The following is an 18,454-nucleotide window of genomic DNA, read 5'->3' on the forward strand; positions in this document are numbered from 1 at the left end:
TACAGTGCTCTGCACTCAATAAATATGATTGAATAAATTGAATGCATGCATGAATGAACTTGGACCATGAACCCCAAGAGGGACAGGGATTGTCTCCGACCTGATTAGTGTTTATCTACCCAACTATTTGGAAAATAGTAAGCACTTAAAAAATACCATTATTATTATTATTACTATTAGGGTGGTGGGGATTAACCGTTCTGCCTTCTTTTTTTTTTTTAATGGTTATTTATTAAGCACCTACTTTGTGCCGAGCACTGTCCTAAATGCTGGGAATAGATACAAGATGACCCAAAGGGGCTCAGGGTCTAAGACGTGTAAGCTCATATGGCCAGGGGACGTGTCTGCTGATCCTGTTGTAGCTTACTCTCCCAATCGCTTAGTACATTGCTCTGCACATAGAAAGCGTTCGATAAATACCGTTGATTGATTGAATGGGGAGGCCATTTTACAAAGGAGGAAACTGAGGTCCAGAGAGGTAGAGGTTGCTCAGCAGGCCAGGGGACAAGCTGGGACCAGAGCATAGCACACAGTAAGTGCTCAATAAATACGATGGATTGAATGAACGAATGTATGAACCGACGCTCAGTTCCATTCTTTTTCCACTACTTTTCACTATTTCTTATCCTGCCCTTCACCCCTAGGGATATCAGAGTCCCACCGTCTCTAGGAGCCCCCAGATTAGTAGAATTAGGTGGGTGGTCATCTTGGTACTTATTGGGTGCCTAGAAAGTGATATTAAGCGCTTGGCAAACGCAACAGAAGCACGGAACCTGTTCCTGACCCACAAAGGGGCTTTCATTCTTTTTACTCAATGGTATTTGATTGCTTCCTATGTGCGGAGCTCTGCATTAAGCACTTGGGAGAGGACAACAGAATTAGCAGACACGGTCCCCGGATCAAAGACTCTCAAACTTGAATTTGGGTTGGGTTTTTTTTAAACTTTAAAAAGTTGGCCAGAGAAATGGCGCTTGGGAGAGAAGAAAAAAAAACCCTCAGTGATTCATAGTTAGATTAATGGGCTATGGTTTGTAGGAGTCTGTGTCCTTGGGAAAGTGTGTTCAGTCTATCCTTCGAGGGAGAGGTTTAAAATAAACCCGTTTTCCAAAAATAGTTGTGATTGAAAGTGTTATTAGCCATAACAAATGTTAGTGCTGATGGGAAAGAGTCATGTTGGAGTCTTCTGTCTAACCGTCAAGTGAAAGTCATATTTCACATTAGCATGGGGTTCTCTGTGATTTACAGAATATTTGTGAAACATTACTTGCGGGGGCCGTGATTGATATGGACAGATTGGCTTGTGTGTGGAGGAAACGTGTATTTCACCGGGGCCGCTCAACATGAAATTTACAGGCCCATAAAGTGCTTCTACATCTTCGCCAGATATCTAGTTAGAGGGACTTTACAGTCTGAAACATCCCAAGATTGATTCTAAATGAACATTTCCTTACATGTACCTGAGATATTGATGGCTCCCCCCACCCCGTCCCCGGCTCTCGGACTCTTATTAGGGAGCGGTGATCGGGATTAGATCTGGGATTCCTTAGAGGACGTGGGGGGCTGCTCTGCCAGGAAATGCACCCCCCCGGGGTGCTGATCGGGTTGGACACAGTCCCTGTCCCACATGGGGCTCACAGGCTTAATCCCCATTTTACAGATGAGGAAACTGAGGCACGGAGGACTTAAGTGAATCATACATCCCCCGGGATGTCCCGGTGGCCAGCCAGCATTTCGTTATCAGCACTTGTTTTATTTTTTTACGGCCACTGGTTCAGCACTCACTATGTGTCAGGCACCGTTCTAAGCGCCGGGGTAGACACCAAGTAATCAGGTTGGACGCGGTCCATGCCCCGCATGAGGCTCACGGCTTTAATCCCCATTTTACAGATGAGGTAAAGTGGAGTGACTTGACCAGGGTCACACAGCGGACAAGTATCGGAGCCAGAATTAGAATCTGGGGAAGCAAGGTGGCCTAGCGGATTACAGAGCCCGGGCCTGGGTTCTAATCTCCGCTCCTCCACTTGTCTGTTTTGTGACCTCTGCACTTCTCTGTGCCTCAGTTCCCTCACCCGGAAAATGGAGTTTAAGACCTCGAGCCCCCACGTGGGTCATGGGCTGCGTCCACCCTGGATTAGCTCGTAGCTACCCCGGTGTTGAATAAAGTGCCCGGCACATAGTAGCGGCTTAACAAATACCATGAGGAGAAAAATAAGAATAACCCACTTACTGTTACATCAACATTAGCTCTCCCATACCTGAGAGTCCTGTGACAGTAACCCACCAGGTGATCGCTGACGATGATGATCTTGCTTTTAATGGCCTGGAGATAGAGGGAACAAAGGGGAGTAAGTAGTAGGTTGCTCATCAGGGGAAAGATAAACTAACGGGGTGGCCATCATACCCGCATTCACAACCATATCCAGGCCTTCCTCCTTCAGCACAACAGTTCCGTTACAGGAAAACCAGGTTGTGTCAACCACTGTTTCGGGGGGGAAACAGCTCAAAAGCAACTGATGACTTCCATCACGCCGTGTGAAATTCCAGACGGCTGGGGGAAATGAAAGCCTCCAAAAGCTTATTTCAACACGGTCGACGCGATCTAACGCTTCTTTAAGTTCATTAGCACGAGAACCAATCTGCAACAGCTTGAAGTTCAGTTTCCGGGGGGGGGGGGGGTGTCAATGTTGCAATGGGTTCCCTGTACCATGTGAATAATACCAGTTTTGCCAAGGGATCGTGGGACTCTGCTCGAAACAAACTGTTCGAACGCACATTTCGGCATAGCCGGCCTGGATTAGGACCAATTCAGGGCTGCCTTATGGCACTGGGCCTGCTGTGTGACCCTGGGCGATCCACTTTACTTCTCTGTGCCTCAGTTTCCTCCCCTGTATAATGGGGAATAAGACTGTGAGCCCCACGGGGGAAAACCTGATTACCTTGTATCTACCCCAGCGCTCAGAACAGTGCTTGACACATAATAAGCGCTTAACAAATACCATAATTATTATAATTACTGGGCCCCCCATTCGTCTATCACCCTCTAGCCAAATAACACTCTAAAATGGCACATTCCAACACTCTGTAAGGACAGAAAACCTGTCGCTTACCGAACGTCATCGTATTATTGTGAATAATAAGAATGGCACACCGGAAGCCACAGGTTTTGTTAATAATAATGATGGAACTAGATGCGGTGAGGTTTTGATCCTCAAGTCCTCTGACTCATCTGCCACTTTTGAAGCATCCTCACCTTCTCCGGTAAGATTATTCCTCTCCAATAGATAAAGAAATATTAGCACAGAGATATTTGCCCACTGTAAATCCAACTCGCAATACAGAATATGAAACCCGGGTCTCCTGGCCGGAACTTTCCCCAGCGACTTCAGTGCTTTTTTAAGAAGTTAGTCGACGACTGTTCCCTGGTCTTTCGCATTCAGCTCCGACCATCCCACGCTGCCCTCTTAGAAAGAGAGATCTTCAGGTCGGGGGATCTCTTTGGAGCCGGATGCATTGTGTGATTTAGAAAGGGCAGCCTATATTGCCCCAAACGCAGTCATCACCCACTTTTCTCTTTTTTCTTAACAATCCTTCAGGAAAGCATTGTGAAATGCAGTTGTAAGAACCCGACAGCCCTCATTTAGCCGGTTCCGTCTGAACGGCCGTGACAGACAGATCCATAAAACAGCCACCTTCCCAAATCAGACATGTGCAGAGAGGCAAAATCTCCCCCTACCAAGGCCAGCGCAAGTTCGACGAGCCATTTTATGGCCTTGAACGGGAAACGACATCCGGCAGCGGTGTCATCTTTGGCCGGCGAGGACGGGGATTCGGTGCGGCGAATGGTCAGTTCGATTATGATCGGAGTTAATCAGTCCTCCGGCAAATCGTAATGCGGTTCCGTTCCAGCCAAATGGCACTCGACAAGGGGAGATTTTGTCTTTTTTTTTAAAGCATCAAATAAATTATTTCCAATTTGGTCCGCGCCACCGGAGATTCAAATGATCGGTAGAAATGAGAAGCAAACACATTAGCACCAATGGGAAATGGCTTTTGGAAAAGAGAATTTAATTTAGAGTCGACTGATCAGAACGTGGACTCTGCAGGAAAAATCAACCCGGACCGTTCTGTCAGAAAAAGCCAAACCCACGTAGAATGCCAAAGAAAATGTAGGGATACCATTTTGTTGCCCTGGCATCTTCCCGTGACAGGTAATTAAATAGTAATTATTTCCCCAAGGAAGGAACCAACTGCTTTGAAAAATCCAACTCATGAAATTAAAATCTGGATGAGAAACCGGTTTCCTTTCCGGCCTTCTAACCTTGGCCGCGTCCTCCTGGAAGGATGAAAAATCCATTTTGCCTCCACAGCTCTGAATTTTTTTTTATTTTTTATTTCCCCTCCCTCCTCATAGGTAAGATGACTTTAATAAATCTGGCCGCTCCATAAATCATTTCCGTGGCAGCCTCGGTGGCCCTGCCTCATTCCGGGAAAGGGGATTCGGGGAATCTCAAGAGATCGGGAACCTGCTTCGGTGCAAGCGTCCTTAGCCGCGCTTCCCAAACCGGGCCTCCAGCCTTGCGGGATGGAGGCCTCCTGGCTAACTTCCCGGCCCCGTCTTCCCGCTGAGATAACCACTGGGCGATACACTCTGCGGGTTCGGTCCTCGCCGCCGCTGCCAGGAACGGGGCACTGCACTGGAAGGCGGCCGATATAACGAGCTGTTTCGAAAACCTACCAGACGACCGGGCGGGCCCACTGGCATCCGATCCGCAGACCCACCCGTGTGGTATTTACTGAGCGCTTACTGCGTGCAGAGCACTGTACTAGGAGCAGCAGCGTGGCTCAGGGGAAAGAGCCCGGGCTTGGGAGTCAGAGGTCGTGGGTTCGAATCCCGCCTCTGCCACTTGTCAGCTGGGTGACTGTGGGCAAGTCGCTTCACTTCTCTGGGCCTCAGTGACCTCATCTGTAAAATGGGGATTACCTGGAAGCCTCACGTGGGACCACCTGATTCCCCTGTATCTCCCCCAGCGCTTTGAACGGTGCTCGGCACATAGTAAGCGCTTAACAAATACCAACATTATTAAGTCGCTTCACTTCGCTGGGCCTCAGTTCCCTCATCTGTAAAATGGGGGTTAAGTATGGGAGCCCCGTGGGGGCAGGGACTGAGTCCAACGTGATGACCTTGGATCTACCCCAGCGCTTAGAACAGTGTCTGGTACATAGTAAGCGTTTAAGGAATACCGTAATTATTACTATGTGCAGAACACTGTACTAAGCGCTTTCTCCTCCCAGCTGAGGGCTCAGGCTCATGACCTGAAGTCAGCCACCTGTGCAGGTTGTGTTTTTTTTTGTATTTTGTTGTTGTTGTTAAGGGTTTACTGGGTGCCGGGCACTGTACTAAGCGCTGGGGTGGATACAAGCAAATGGAGATGGACACAGTCCCTTTCCCCCGTGGGGCTCCCAGTCTCCATCAGCTTTCCACTGAAGCAGCGTGGCTCAGTGGAAAGAACCCGGGCTTGGAAGTCTGAGGTCATGGGTTCGAATCCCAGCTCCGCCACTTGTCAGCTGGGTGACCTTGGGCAAGTCACTTCACTCCTCTGGGCCTCGGTGACCTCCTCTGTAAAATGGGGATGAAGATCGGGAGCCCCACGGGGGACAAGCTGATGACCTTGTATCCCCCCGCAGCGCTTAGCACAGTGCTTAGCACATAGTAAGTGCTTAATGAATACCATTATTATTATTGTCCGGGCCTCAGTGACCTCATCTGTAAAATGGGGATGAAGACCGGGAGCCCATGGGGGACAATGGGTTGACCTCGGATCCCCCCGCAGCGCTTAGCATAGTGCCTGGCACATAGTAAGCGCTTAACGAATACCATCATTCTTCTTCTCCGGGCCTCAGTGACCTCCTCTGTCAAATGGGGATGGAGAATGGGTTGACGTCGTATCCCCCCGCAGCGCTTAGCATAGTGCTTGGCACATAGTAGGCGCTTAACCAATACCATCATTATTCTTCTCCGGGCCTCAGTGACCTCATCTGTCAAATGGGGATGGAGACCGGGAGCCCATGGGGGACAATGGGTTGACCTCGGATCCCCCCGCAGCGCTTAGCATAGTGCCTGGCACATAGTAAGCGCTTAACGAATACCATCATTCTTCTTCTCCGGGCCTCAGTGACCTCCTCTGTCAAATGGGGATGGAGAATGGGTTGACCTCGTATCCCCCCGCGGCGCTTAGCATAGTGTTTGGCACATAGTAAGCGCTTAACGAATACCAACATTATTCTTCTCCGGGCCTCAGTGACCTCATCTGTCAAATGGGGATGGAGACCGGGAGCCCATGGGGGACGATGGGTTGACCTCGGATCCCCCCGCAGCGCTTAGCATAGTGCCTGGCACATAGTAAGCGCTGAACGAATACCATCATTCTTCTTCTCCGGGCCTCAGTGACCTCCTCTGTCAAATGGGGATGGAGAATGGGTTGACGTCGTATCCCCCCGCAGCGCTTAGCATAGTGCTTGGCACATAGTAGGCGCTTAACCAATACCATCATTATTCTTCTCCGGGCCTCAGTGACCTCATCTGTCAAATGGGGATGAAGACCGGGAGCCCATGGGGGACAATGGGTTGACGTCGGATCCCCCCGCAGCGCTTAGCATAGTGCCTGGCACATAGTAAGCGCTTAACGAATACCATCATTCTTCTTCTCCGGGCCTCAGTGACCTCCTCTGTCAAATGGGGATGGAGAATGGGTTGACCTCGTATCCCCCCCGCAGCGCTTAGCATAGTGCTTGGCACATAGTAGGCGCTTAACCAATACCATCATTATTCTTCTCTAGGCCTCAGTGACCTCATCTGTCAAATGGGGATGGAGACCGGGAGCCCATGGGGGACGATGGGTTGACCTCGGATCCCCCCCGCGGCGCTGAGCGCAGTGCTTAGCACATAGCAAGCGCTTAACGCATTCGCCAGTTTCCCGGAGGAGGGAGCCGAGGCCCGGCCCCGGGGCGGGATTCGAACCCAGAGCCGGGCTCCCAACCGTAGGCCCGGGGGGGAGGGGAGCGCTCACCTGGGCGGGCGAGGGGGCGGGCGTGACGGACGGGGGGCGGCGGCCAATCCCGGGCCGCGGCCGGGCGCCGGCCAATGGCGGGCGGGCGAGGGGCCCGGGGGGCGGGGCCCGGGCCCGGGTCACGTGGGCGGCGGCGGGCGGCGCCCATTGGCTGGCGCCGCGAGGCGGGAGTTCCGGTGGGATCGGGCCGGATCGGAGCGGGTCGGGCCGGATCGGGGGCGGGGGCGGGGGCGGCCTCGACATGGGGTCCGCCTACCTCGACTACACCATCGACCTCCCCGAGATAAACTCCCACCCCGCAGGTGCGGCCGGGCGGGGGGGCGGGGCCGGGGGTCCGAGGCGGTCACGTGAGGGCTGGGGGGCGGGGCCGGGGGGGCACGGGGGGGCGGGGCCGGAGGCGGTCGCGTGAGGACTGGGGACGGGGCACGTGGGGGGCGGCGGGGTCGGGGTCTGAGGCGGTCACGTGATCACTGGGGGCGGGGCCTGAGGCGGTCGCGTGGTGACTGGGGACGGGGCACGTGGGGGTCGGTGGGGGCGAGGCCTGAGGTGGTCGCGTGGTGACTGGAGACGGGGCACGTGGGGGTCGGTGGGGGCGGGGCCTGAGGTGGTCGCGTGGTGAAGGGGACGGTGCCCGTGGGGGGTGTGGGCGGGGCCTGAGGCGGGCACGTGGGGACGGGGCACGTGGAGGGTTTGGGCGGGGCCTGAGGCGGGCACGTGGGGACGGGGCGCGTGGGGGTGTGGGCGGGGCCTGAGGCGGGCACGTGGGGACGGGGCACGTGGAGGGTTTGGGCGGGGCCTGAGGCGGGCACGTGGGGGCGGGGCGCGTGGAGGGTATGGGCGGGGCCTGAGGCGGGCACGTGGGGACGGGGCCTGAGGCGGGCACGTGGGGTCGGGGCGCGTGGGGGTGTGGGCGGGGCCTGAGGCGGGCACGTGGGGGCGGGGCGCGTGGGGGTGTGGGCGGGGCCTGAGGCGGGCACGTGGGGACGGGGCACGTGGGGGTGTGGGCGGGGCCTGAGGCGGGCACGTGGGGTCGGGGCACGTGGGGGTGTGGGCGGGGCCTGAGGCGGGCACGTGGGGTCGGGGCACGTGGGCTGTGAGGCGGGCACGTGGTGACCGGGGGGGGGGGGAGGGGGACGGGGCACGTGGGGGGTGTGGGCGGAGCCTGAGGAGGGCACGTGAAGGTTGGGACGGGGCCTGGGGCTCTGTGGGCGGGGCTTGTACCTTGTAGCTTCCCCAGCACTTAGAACTGTCCTCGGCATCTAGTTAAGCGCTTACTATGTAAGAATGTTGGTATTTGTTAAGCGCTTACTCTGTGCCGAGCACTGTTCTAAGCGCCGGGGGAGATCCAGGGTCATCAGGTGGTCCCACGTGAGGCTCCCAGTCTTCATCCCCATTTTCCAGATGAGGTCGCTGAGGCACAGAGAAGTGAAGTGACTTGCCCAAAGTCACACCGCCGACAAGTGGCAGAGCTGGATTCGAACCCATGACTTAACAAACACCATCATTATTATTATTTTCTCCTTGAATGCGCTAAATTCCCAACCGAGGCAGAAGAAATGCTGATTTTTCTCCTTCCCCCAGGTTACGTCCTCCCCCAACCTCAGCCTTCCTCCGCTACCTGTGCACTTAGCGTTCAGTACAGTGTTTAGAACCTCAGCACCGACTCCTCTATATTTCCATTTCTCCTTCTTCCTCCTCTCTGGAAATTATTTCCGTGACGGCCTCTCCTGCTAGGACTGGAAGCAACTCGAGGGCGGGGATCGGGTCCCGTTAGAATGTAAGACCTGCTCACTCTGTTATTCCGGACTTTCCAAATTCCCAGCACCAGCCCATTTTACAGACAAGGGAACTGAGGCGCGGAGAAGTGAAGTGGCTCGTTCCGATGGCGTGGCGGATGTGGGATTAGAACCCAGACCCTCTGACTCCCAGGCCCGTGCTCTCTCCACCAGGGCCACTCTGCTTCTCCCCGAGCCTCGGTCATTCCCACAGAAAGCGTCCAGTTTTTCGCTAATGTTTCCCGGACCAGAACCCCGAAACGTTCATTCAGTCGTATTTATTGAGCGCTTACTATGTGCAGAGCACTGTACTAAGCGCTGGGAATGTACGATTCGGCAACAGATAGAGACCGTCCCTGCCCAACAACCGGCTCACCGTCTAAACAACCGAACCCCCATTTCAATCCGGTCAATCTCCCGCGGTCAGCGCGGGAAACGGGCCGAGGTTTGTTCTCCCGGTGACCTGACGATGACGGTAATAATAATGTTGGCATTTGTTAAGCGCTTACTATGTGCCAAGCACTGTTCTAAGCGCTGGGGGAGATGCAAGGTAATTAGGTGGTCCCATATGAGGCTCACAGTCTTGGGAAGGAAGGAAGAAAAAGAGAAAGAAATAAGAAAGAGGAAGGAAGGAAGAAAGGGAAAAAGAAAGAAAACGAAAGAAAGAAAGAAGGGAAGAAGGAGAAAGAAAAACGGTGATGAGAATCGTTCCACTCGTTTGGCGCCGGCTCTGTGCCGAGCACTGCGGTCAGCGCTGAACCCGAAAGTCCCGAAGAATCCCTCCCCCCCGGCCCGGCCGAGGGACCGTCGGTCAGGTCCCGGGAAACGGAGCTTCCCGGAGAGCGATGGAGTCTCTCCCCAGGGAGTGGCCCAAACGTGCTCCCGGGAAGCTCCCGGGATCCGGACAGCTCGGAGAGACGCCAGGACCTGAAATTTCGAAGGCACAGAGCAGGGAGAAGCGGCGAAGCCAATCCCCTCCCCGGTCTTTGGGGTTTCCGCTTCCTCGCGGCGCCAAACAAACGTCCGCTTCCAGGACCTTCCTCCCAGGGCTGAAGCCGTCGGGTCAGTCGTAGCGACCGAGAGCCGACTGGGTGCAGAGCGCCGTACTGAACGCTCGCGGGAGTCCGACGGCGGGAGTGGGTGCCGCCTCTGTCCTCAAGGAGTTTACAACCCGGGGTGGGAAAACACGCTGAACTATTGACGTTGAAGAGCCGACTGTTGTTCTCTCGTCCTCTCCCAGGCACTCGGTACAGTGCTGTGCACACAGTAAGCGCTCAGTAAATACGATCGGATGAATGAGTCGACAGAGAGAGGGAAAGGGGGGGGTTTGAGTTTGTCCTTCGGTAAGAAGGGAGGTAAAATAACGCCGGGGGTGTGACGCGAGCGGGAGACAATCTAGGCGCTCATCGAGCTCCTTCTCCCCATCCTGAAGAAAACGGTAGAACGGGGTAAAAAGCAGTTTGAGTTGAGATCCAGCCGGAGAAGAATCCTCAAGAAAAGAGAGAAACCTCTCTGCCTTCCGGGAGGAGGAGGACTGCGGCTGTTTCGGAGCCGGGCGGGTTTCAGACCTCCAGGCCGGCAGGTTCAGGGGCATTTCTCGTCTTCTGGTTTTGCCTTTCAGGAAGCAGCTCGGATCCAGGGTCCACGGAGAGCAGCCAGAACCGGCCCGTGGTGATCCTTCTAGGCTGGGGAGGCTGCAGCGATAAAAACCTGTCCAAGTACAGCGCCATTTACGCCAACAGGGTCGGTACCTCAGGCCCGGGGCCAAGAGGGAGGCTGGTCCAGCGGGCGGCCCCCGGCGAGCCGTCCTCCGGGCGGCCCCGGGCTCGGGAACCTCGACCTCCAAGGGCCGGAGGAGGATCCGGCCCCCCGGGGATGCCGTTCGGGGTCCCGGCACGGAAGCCGCCCTCACCAGACCCACCCGGGCCTGGGCCGGTGGTGTTCCTTCGCTTCCGTCTCCCCCGTCTGGATCGAAAGCGCCGTGAGGGCGGGGACGGCGCCCGCCAAGTCCCACCCGCCCTCCCAGGGGCTGAGGATTGGGGCCGGGTGCTCAGTCAAGGCTGGCCGTCCCATCCCCCTGGGCCAGGGGAGGATCGGGGGGCTTCCCTCGCCCTGAGGCCCTCTCCGCCGGCCGCCGGTCCGCTCCCCCATCTGCCCGGCGGTTAGGGCGGCCACGAGGCCTGCGTCCGACCCCGGTACGGTGCCCGGCACATAGGAAGCGCTTAACAAGTACCGTAAAAAGCCGATCTCTGTCGGTTCTCTTCTAGACGTTTCCATGCCAGCCCCGGCACGGCGGTCTCGGGGGGCTATTTAGGGTGTAGAGCTCAAAGTCCACGGTTAGTTTCGAAAGCCCCCGGTCACACTTCCTTTCGTTGGTATCTGTTGAGCGCCTGCTGTGTGCCGAGCGCTCTGCTCAGCGCTTGGGAGAGTGCAGTGCAACAATCAACGGGCACGTTCCCCGCCCCCAGTGAGCTTACGGTCTCATCTGTAAAATGGGGATTAACTGTGAGCCTCACGTGGGACAGCCTGATGACCCCGTATCTCCCCCAGCGCTTAGAACAGTGCTCTGCAAATAGTAAGCGCTTAACAAATACCAACATTATTATTATTAGAGGAGTGGCGCCCTTCCGACGGGCAGCAAGCTGGCGACCCCCCGGTTCGAGAGCCGAGGAAACCCCTCGGCCGGGCCCGAGCTGCCGGGAAGAGAAGACTCCCGCCCTTGGCGTCGGGGGAGTCGGTCCCATCCCCTTCCCGCTCGCGTCCCCCGGGGGGGGGACCGACGGGCATCGTCGGGGCCTCTCGTCTCTGTTCCCGCCAGGGCTGCACCGTGATCCGCTACACCGCCCCGTGGCCAATGATCTTCTTCTCCGAGTCCTTAGGCGTCCCGGCCCTGCGGACGCCGGCCAAGAAGCTGCTGGAGCTCCTCTTCGACTACGAGATCGAGAAGAAGCCCGTCCTCTTCCACGTGTTCAGCAACGGGGGCGCCATGCTCTACCGCTACATCGCCGAGCTCATCCACAGCCACCGCCAGTTCAGCCACCTGCGGGTGGCGGGCACCATCTTCGACAGCGCCCCCGGCCGCCGGAACCTGACGGGGGCCGTCCGGGCCCTCTCCACCGTCCTGGCGCCGCGAAACGCGGCGCTCCGCCTCCTGCTCCTCTGCGCCTTCGTCGTGGTGGTGGCCGTCTTCCGCATCCTCCTCTACCCGGCCACCCGCTACCTCCACGCCAGCCACTACGACGCCCTGAGGGCCGAGGCCTCGCGCTGGCCCGAGCTCTACCTGTACTCCAAGGCGGACCGCATCGTCCCGGCCGGCGACGTGGAGGCCATGGTGCGGGCCCGCCTGGACCGCCGCGTCCTGGTGAGGGCCGTGGACTTCACGTCCTCGGCTCACGTGCGGCACCTCCGAGACTATCCCACCTACTACGCCGGCCTCTGCCTCTCGTTCATGAGGGACTGCGTGGGCGGCTGAGGGGGCCGGGCGGGGGGCGAGGGGAGGCGTTCCGGGCGATCCCCCCGCCGCCCCGGGGCGCTCCGGACGTGCCCGGCGGAGGCGACGACCAGCCCCCGAGCCCGGCGCCGCTCCGGAAATAAACGTGTCGCTGCCGTCTCCGTCCGCCCTGCCCTTTCTGTCCGCTAGCCGGCGGAGGGATCCTTCCTCGTCTCGGCTCCTGCAGCCATTCGGGGCTTCCTTTAAACTGTATTCGTTTATTGAGCGCTCATCGTGTGCAAAGCACTGTACCGAGCGCTTAGCGCTCGGACACACTTCCCGCCTCCCAGAAGGGCCGAGGATAAAAGGAGGTCGTCGCTGCTGAAGCGCTCTGGAGAAAGAGAAAAACACTACCCGTATTCAAGGTGCGAGCCCGGCTAGATTAATCTCTGCCTCCTCTTTTTTTTTAATGGTATCTGTTAAGCGCTTACTACGTGCCAGGCACTGTACTAAGTGTGGGCGTAGATAGAAGCCGATCGGGTTGGACGCCGTCCCCGTCCCACCCGGGGCACCCCGACTTCATTCCCGTTCGTCAGGGGGAGGTCGCCGAGGCACAGAGAGGGGTCGCGACTTGCCCGCGGTCACACGGCGGACAGGTGGCGGGGCGGGGATTAGAACCCAGGTCCTTCTGACCCACGGGCCCGGGCTCTACCCACCCAGCCACGCTGCTCCTTGCCCAGCCTGGACCCCAGAGACTCCCCTTCCCCATAATTGCTGCCAGCACCCGACGTCGGGGGGGGGGACCTTTACGATACCCAACCTCCGAGTGACTTCCCAACCTACCTCGACTATTTTTTGATGGATATACGTTCGTAGGTGAGCGGATGCGTAAAACGTAAGCGCTTAAGGGCGTCTGTTGGGTCGATGAGACTTGGGGCCGGGGGGAGTTGGAACCTGCCTCAGTTTCCTGTATTTACAATACAGGAATTTAATTACAATTTCCTGTAATACAGGAATTAATTACAATTTACAAGCGCCTGTATTTACAATGGGTAAAAAGGGACCGAGGGGGCTTCGAAGGGGAACCGAGATGGCGATTTCAAATTGAAATCAGTGAAACACCTGGCCAGAAAAAAACCAACAACCAGAAGCTGAAAGGTCGCCTAATGGTGCCCGTCCCGGGGACGGGGCAGTTTCTCGTTTATGAGGTTCTGATTAATCCTAAATCTGATGAATCTAATTAATCCAAAAGTCAAAGAGCAAGGGCAGGTGTGGGTGAGTTGCGTCTCCTGGACCATCTCAAGTCCTCTGTTGCTCCCAGAGTCTGCTGGCAGATGGCAGCACTGACGCCCCCCAATTCCCCCAAATCCCAGGGAAAAATGAAATTACGGAATTCCTGCCGGGGGTTTAAGAAGTCAAAATGTGTTTTACGGCTTCCCGGACATAAAGCGGGTTTTGTATAATCAGCCCTGCGCCACGGCAATACGAATGAAATATCTCCATTTTATGTAACAGAAATTGCAAACGAACCGGTGACGGCAATAATTATCGGGAATTAATTGTCACAGGTGGAGCTGGAAGCCGCCGTCCTCGCCCTAAGTGCCTCGAGGTTTGCCCAGATTAAGAGGGCTAGGAAAACAAAAGTTGGAAATAAGAAACCACTAAGGGAGGGGAGAGAAAAAAAGGGTGTGTGTTTAGGCGGTGGAAGGGGAGGTTTGGTTATCTGAAAGCCTTTGCCTTCTATCTCCCCCAGCGCTTAGAACAGTGCTCGGCACGTAGTAAGCGCTTAACAAATACCGTGATTATTATTATTCTACGATCTGTGTCCAACCCGATCAGCTTGTATCTAGCCTAGTACAGTGCCTGGCATATAATAAGGACTTAATAAATAGCATTTTAAAAAAGGCTTAGGCCAGGAATTTAGCTTCCCCAGTTACTTGACCTTATCAGGTTCAGTAATTCCTTTTTTTTTGATAGTATCTGTTAAGCGCTTACTCCGTGTCAAACACTGTTCCAAGCACGGGGGTGAATCCAAGATTAGCAGGTCGGACACAGTCCCTGTCCCGCGTGGGGCTCACGGTCTAAATTGGAGAGAGGAGGATTTAATCCCCAGTTTGCAGATGAGGTAAACTCAGGCACGGAGAAGTTAAGGGACCCACACAGCCAGGGGTTGGCAGAGCCGGGATTCGAACCCAGGTCCTCCGAGTGATTCCCGCCGCCTGGGGCTGTTCCTGGCCAAACCGCCATTCATTCGATCGTATCTATTGAGCGCTCCACCGTGTGCAGAGCACTGTACTAAGCCGGCCGGGAGGGAGCTTAAACTACCCAGGAGGGGGGTCATCGGTTCTCGGGCGTCTAAGAGGTCTTTTCTAAGCCAGAGAAGAGACAGCCGGCTCAAGCGTCTAGTACAGTGCTCTGCACACGGTAAGCGCTCAGTAAATATGCTTGAATAAACGAATGAATGAGGCCCCGGGCATCATCAGCGTGGAAGCAGCACGGCACAGCGGATAGAGCACGAGCCTGGGAGTCAGAAAGTCGTGGGTTCTAATCCGGGCTCTGCCACTTTTTTGTCTCCTGTGTGACCTTGGGCGAGTCACTTCACTTCTCTGGGCCTCAGTTCCCTCCCCTCTAAAATGGGGATGAAGACCGCGGGCCTTCTGCGGGACCAGGGCTGGGTCCAACCCGATTTCCTCGTCTCCACTCCGGCGTTTAGTACAGAGCATGGCACAGAGTAAGCGCTTAACAAATACCGCGAATATTGTCCTCATGGGCACCTGGGAGGGCAGAGGGAGGATCGCGGGGGGATCTCTAGTGGCTGAAATTTTCATTCATTCATTCAGTGGTATTTATTGAGCACTTACCGTGTGCAGAGCACTGTACTAAGCGGTCGGAATGGACAATCCGGCAACAGAGAGAGACAGCCAACGGGGAAGGGAGAAGACCCGTTAAGGAGAGGATTTGTCGAGGGCCTCCTTTGCGCGCAGGGCACTGGGGGACCCCCGAATGGAAGGCAGTCCCTGCCCTCGCACAACTCGCTAACTTCAGTCGAGTCAGTCGATCAGCGGTATGCACTCACCGTGTGCCCGGCACCCTGCGGAGCACTTGGGAAAATACAACAGAACGGAGAACGTCGTCCCTGCCCACGAGAGACAGAAATTAGGCCCAACTGTGGAATTCAGGCAGGGGCCGGATCCCGGCCTGGTATCGGGACCAGCCCCTCCACCGGACCGGATCCAACGCGTCTGTTTGCAGCTCCTGCGGCCCCCGGGCGGCATCTCTATCCCTCCGGGGAAAGTGTCGGGCAGCAGGTTGGCGCTGCGTGGCGGATGTGAGGGGTGGCATCTGGCTGGAGCTACGCCCCACGCGCTGAACAGATGGCGGCATTCCCGCCACCAGGTCCGCCGGCTGATCAGCCCGGAGAGGCTGGCGGAGGGGCTGCCAGGCGCGGCCCCGTCGATCTGCCCGCCCGCACCCCCTTGGCCTTCCAGGGAAGTCGCCCCCCCCCCTTTTTATGGTATCTGTGAAGCGCTCACTCTGTGTACGAAGGGTGGATACGAGCAGATGGAGTTGGAAACGGTCCCCGTCCCCTGTGGAACTCACAGTCTCCATCCCCGTTCTACAGATAAGGGAACTGAGGCCCAGAGAAGTGAAGTGACCTGCCTGAACGTCACACGGCAGACAAGCAGCCGAGCCGGGATTCGAACCAAAGTCTTTGTGGCTGCCGGGCCCGGGCTCTATCCGCTAGGCCGCTCCGCTTCTCGGGAGCTTCGTCAGACGGCTCCAGGCCAGCCCCTCACGGCGGCCGGTCCCCGGGCCCGGTTCCCGGCCGGCTCCCGACGGGCCTCGCATGCTCTCGCCCCATTTCCTCCGGCCGCCGGGAGCTCCTTGGCCACGCTGCTCATTTAAGTTTCCACTCAGGAAAAATAAAACACTCCATAAAATGGGGCACGTTTGCCCCCCTGAGCTCCCGACGGGGCAACGTAGCCGGAGAGGGGGGGTTTCCGGCTCCCGGGGGATAATAAGGATGGTACTTGTTCAGCGCTTACTCTGTGCCGAGCCCCGTTCTAAGCGCTGGGGTAGATGCAAGGTAATCGGCTTGTCCCACGTGGGGCTCACAGTCTTCATCCTCATTTTCCGGATGAGGTAACTGAGGCACAGAGAAGTGAAGTGTCTCGCCCCAGCTCACACAGCAGACAAGTGGCAGAGCCGGGATTAGAACCCACATCCTCCGACTCCCAAGCCCTCATCGGTAACATGGGGATTGAGCCTGTGAGGGCCACGTGGGACAACCTGATTACCGTTCTTCTCCCCCAGCGCTTGGAACAGCGGTTGGCCCATAGTAAGCGCTTCACGGATTCCACAGTAACTATTATTAATACTAATAAATACGATCGAATGCATGAACGAGCGGGGGCCCGGAGAGGATTGGGAGGGGAGGGGGAGAGGAGGCCGGGCTTGACGGGGGGGTTGGCAGCCTCGGTCCTCACACCCCCTGCCCCACAGGCAGGTAGGCTACCTACCCCTGACCTCCGGCTTGGCCGTGATTAACGAGCTGACAATGCCGTATTGATAAGGAATTAACCTTGAGTCCCCTCCTGCTGTCGATGCACCAGGAGCCGCACACCCAGGTCGGACCGGAGATCGCGGCCAAGGCTGATGGGCAAAGGCCACCGGGCCCCATTTTGCCGTAGACGGGCGTGCGTTTAGTAATCGGCCCTGTGGGATTTGTTGAGCGTTTAGTCTATGCCAAGCCTTGAACTACGAGCTGGGGGTACCGTGCGAGGTAAGCGGGTTTTTTTTTTAATTCTAGTTTCTAATTATTTTCATTAATTAGAACGAAAAGGTTGGACCTAGTCCCTGCCCCATATGGGCCTCGCAGCCTGAGCAGGAGGGGGAACAGGCATTGACTCCCCGTTGTGCAGTTGAGGAAACCGAGACATAGAGACACCAAGTGACTTGCCCAAGGTCACACAGCAGGCAAGTGTCAGAGTGGGGATTAGAACCCAGGTCCTGGGACTCCCAGGCCCCGGGCTCCTTCCACTAAGCCATTCTACATTCGTTGTGGCATTGTTTACTTTTTAAATGGAATTTAAGCTGTTAACTCTGGGCCCAACGTTGTACTAAGCGCTCTTCTAAGTGGTCACTCTGCGCCTGCCCCAGTACTGAACGCTGGGTAGATACAAAATAATCACGTTGGACACAGTTCCTCCGCCACACGGGGCTCCCGGTCTTAATCCTCATTTTACAGATGAGGGCACTGAGGCTCAGGAAAGTTAAGCGAGTCGCCCGAAGTCAGCAGACGAGTTGCAGCGCCAGAATTAGAACCCAAGTCCCCTGACTCCCAGGCCCTGCTCTTTCCTCTAGGCCAGGCTGCTTCGCTTATGATGCGCCAAGCACTGGGCTAAGACCTGGGTTAAGTGGAAGGTAATCGGGTAGGACGGTCCCTACCCCACCTTGGCCTCGCGCTCTAAGGGGAGAACAGGTATCGAACCCCCATTTTGCAGAAGAGGAAACTAAGGTGCAAAGGGAGGGACCCAGCCGCGACTCCTCTCCAGGCACCAAGCCCCCTTCCCCAACAAGCCCCGCCGCCTCCAGAAAGCCCTCCCTGATCGAGCGGGAGGAGGGACTGGCCGCTCTCGGCCCCCAGACAAGTCACCGGAGCGCTTTGTCCGGGGGCCCCCGTCCACGCGGGGGTTTGTTTAATTAAGTGTTTTGCCTAATGGGATCCCCTGATTTCCATAACAAACTCACAGGCTGGCGTAACCCAGTCCCCTCCATTTATTACTGTTAATTAGATATGGATTCCCAGCAATCCCGCCCGGTTGATAAATGGGCCCCCTGACACTAACTATTACACATTAGCATTTTTTCAATACGTTCGATACATCATCTTCTCCCACTTTTTAAAGATATTTTAAATAAAATATTAGTGATCCAGCCGGGGACGGGGGCCGCGCCGGCCCGTCCCCGCCCGGCTGGGAAGGAGTTAATGGCTTGCCAACTTTCACACTTTCAACTTCCACAGACTCACGCCCGCCTGCCCAGAGCTCCGATACCCCTGCCCAGGACCCCCTGCTCCCCAGGGGAGGGGCAGATGGCACTGGAGAACTTGCCCGTCCAGGCTCCTGTGGGGCATGAATAGAAAAGGGGTCAGACGGCCGTAATAAATAATATTTGATAAG

The 18,454-nt window shown here is 56.4% G+C and overlaps 2 protein-coding genes across 2 annotated transcripts in view; one reads left to right on the plus strand and one right to left on the minus strand.

Annotated features, from left to right (window-relative positions):
• Positions 1 to 7,114, minus strand: part of ARMH1 (armadillo like helical domain containing 1) — a 32,420-nt gene extending 25,306 nt beyond the window's left edge. Inside the window, 2 exon segments of the mRNA XM_029082951.2 lie at positions 2,256 to 2,320; positions 7,068 to 7,114. The gene's annotated coding sequence lies outside the window, so the exon portion shown is untranslated.
• A 139-nt stretch (positions 7,115 to 7,253) lies between these two features.
• On the plus strand, positions 7,254 to 12,458 carry TMEM53 (transmembrane protein 53). The gene is made up of 3 exons (XM_029082993.2): positions 7,254 to 7,369; positions 10,464 to 10,585; positions 11,661 to 12,458. Exons 1-3 carry the CDS (start codon positions 7,309 to 7,311, stop codon positions 12,312 to 12,314), a joined length of 837 nt encoding a protein of 278 aa, XP_028938826.1. The 5' UTR covers positions 7,254 to 7,308; the 3' UTR covers positions 12,315 to 12,458.
• The last annotated feature ends 5,996 nt before the right edge of the window (positions 12,459 to 18,454 follow it).

Source organism: Ornithorhynchus anatinus, chromosome 18 (genome assembly GCF_004115215.2).
Source record: "Ornithorhynchus anatinus isolate Pmale09 chromosome 18, mOrnAna1.pri.v4, whole genome shotgun sequence".
Lineage (NCBI taxonomy): Eukaryota > Metazoa > Chordata > Mammalia > Monotremata > Ornithorhynchidae > Ornithorhynchus > Ornithorhynchus anatinus.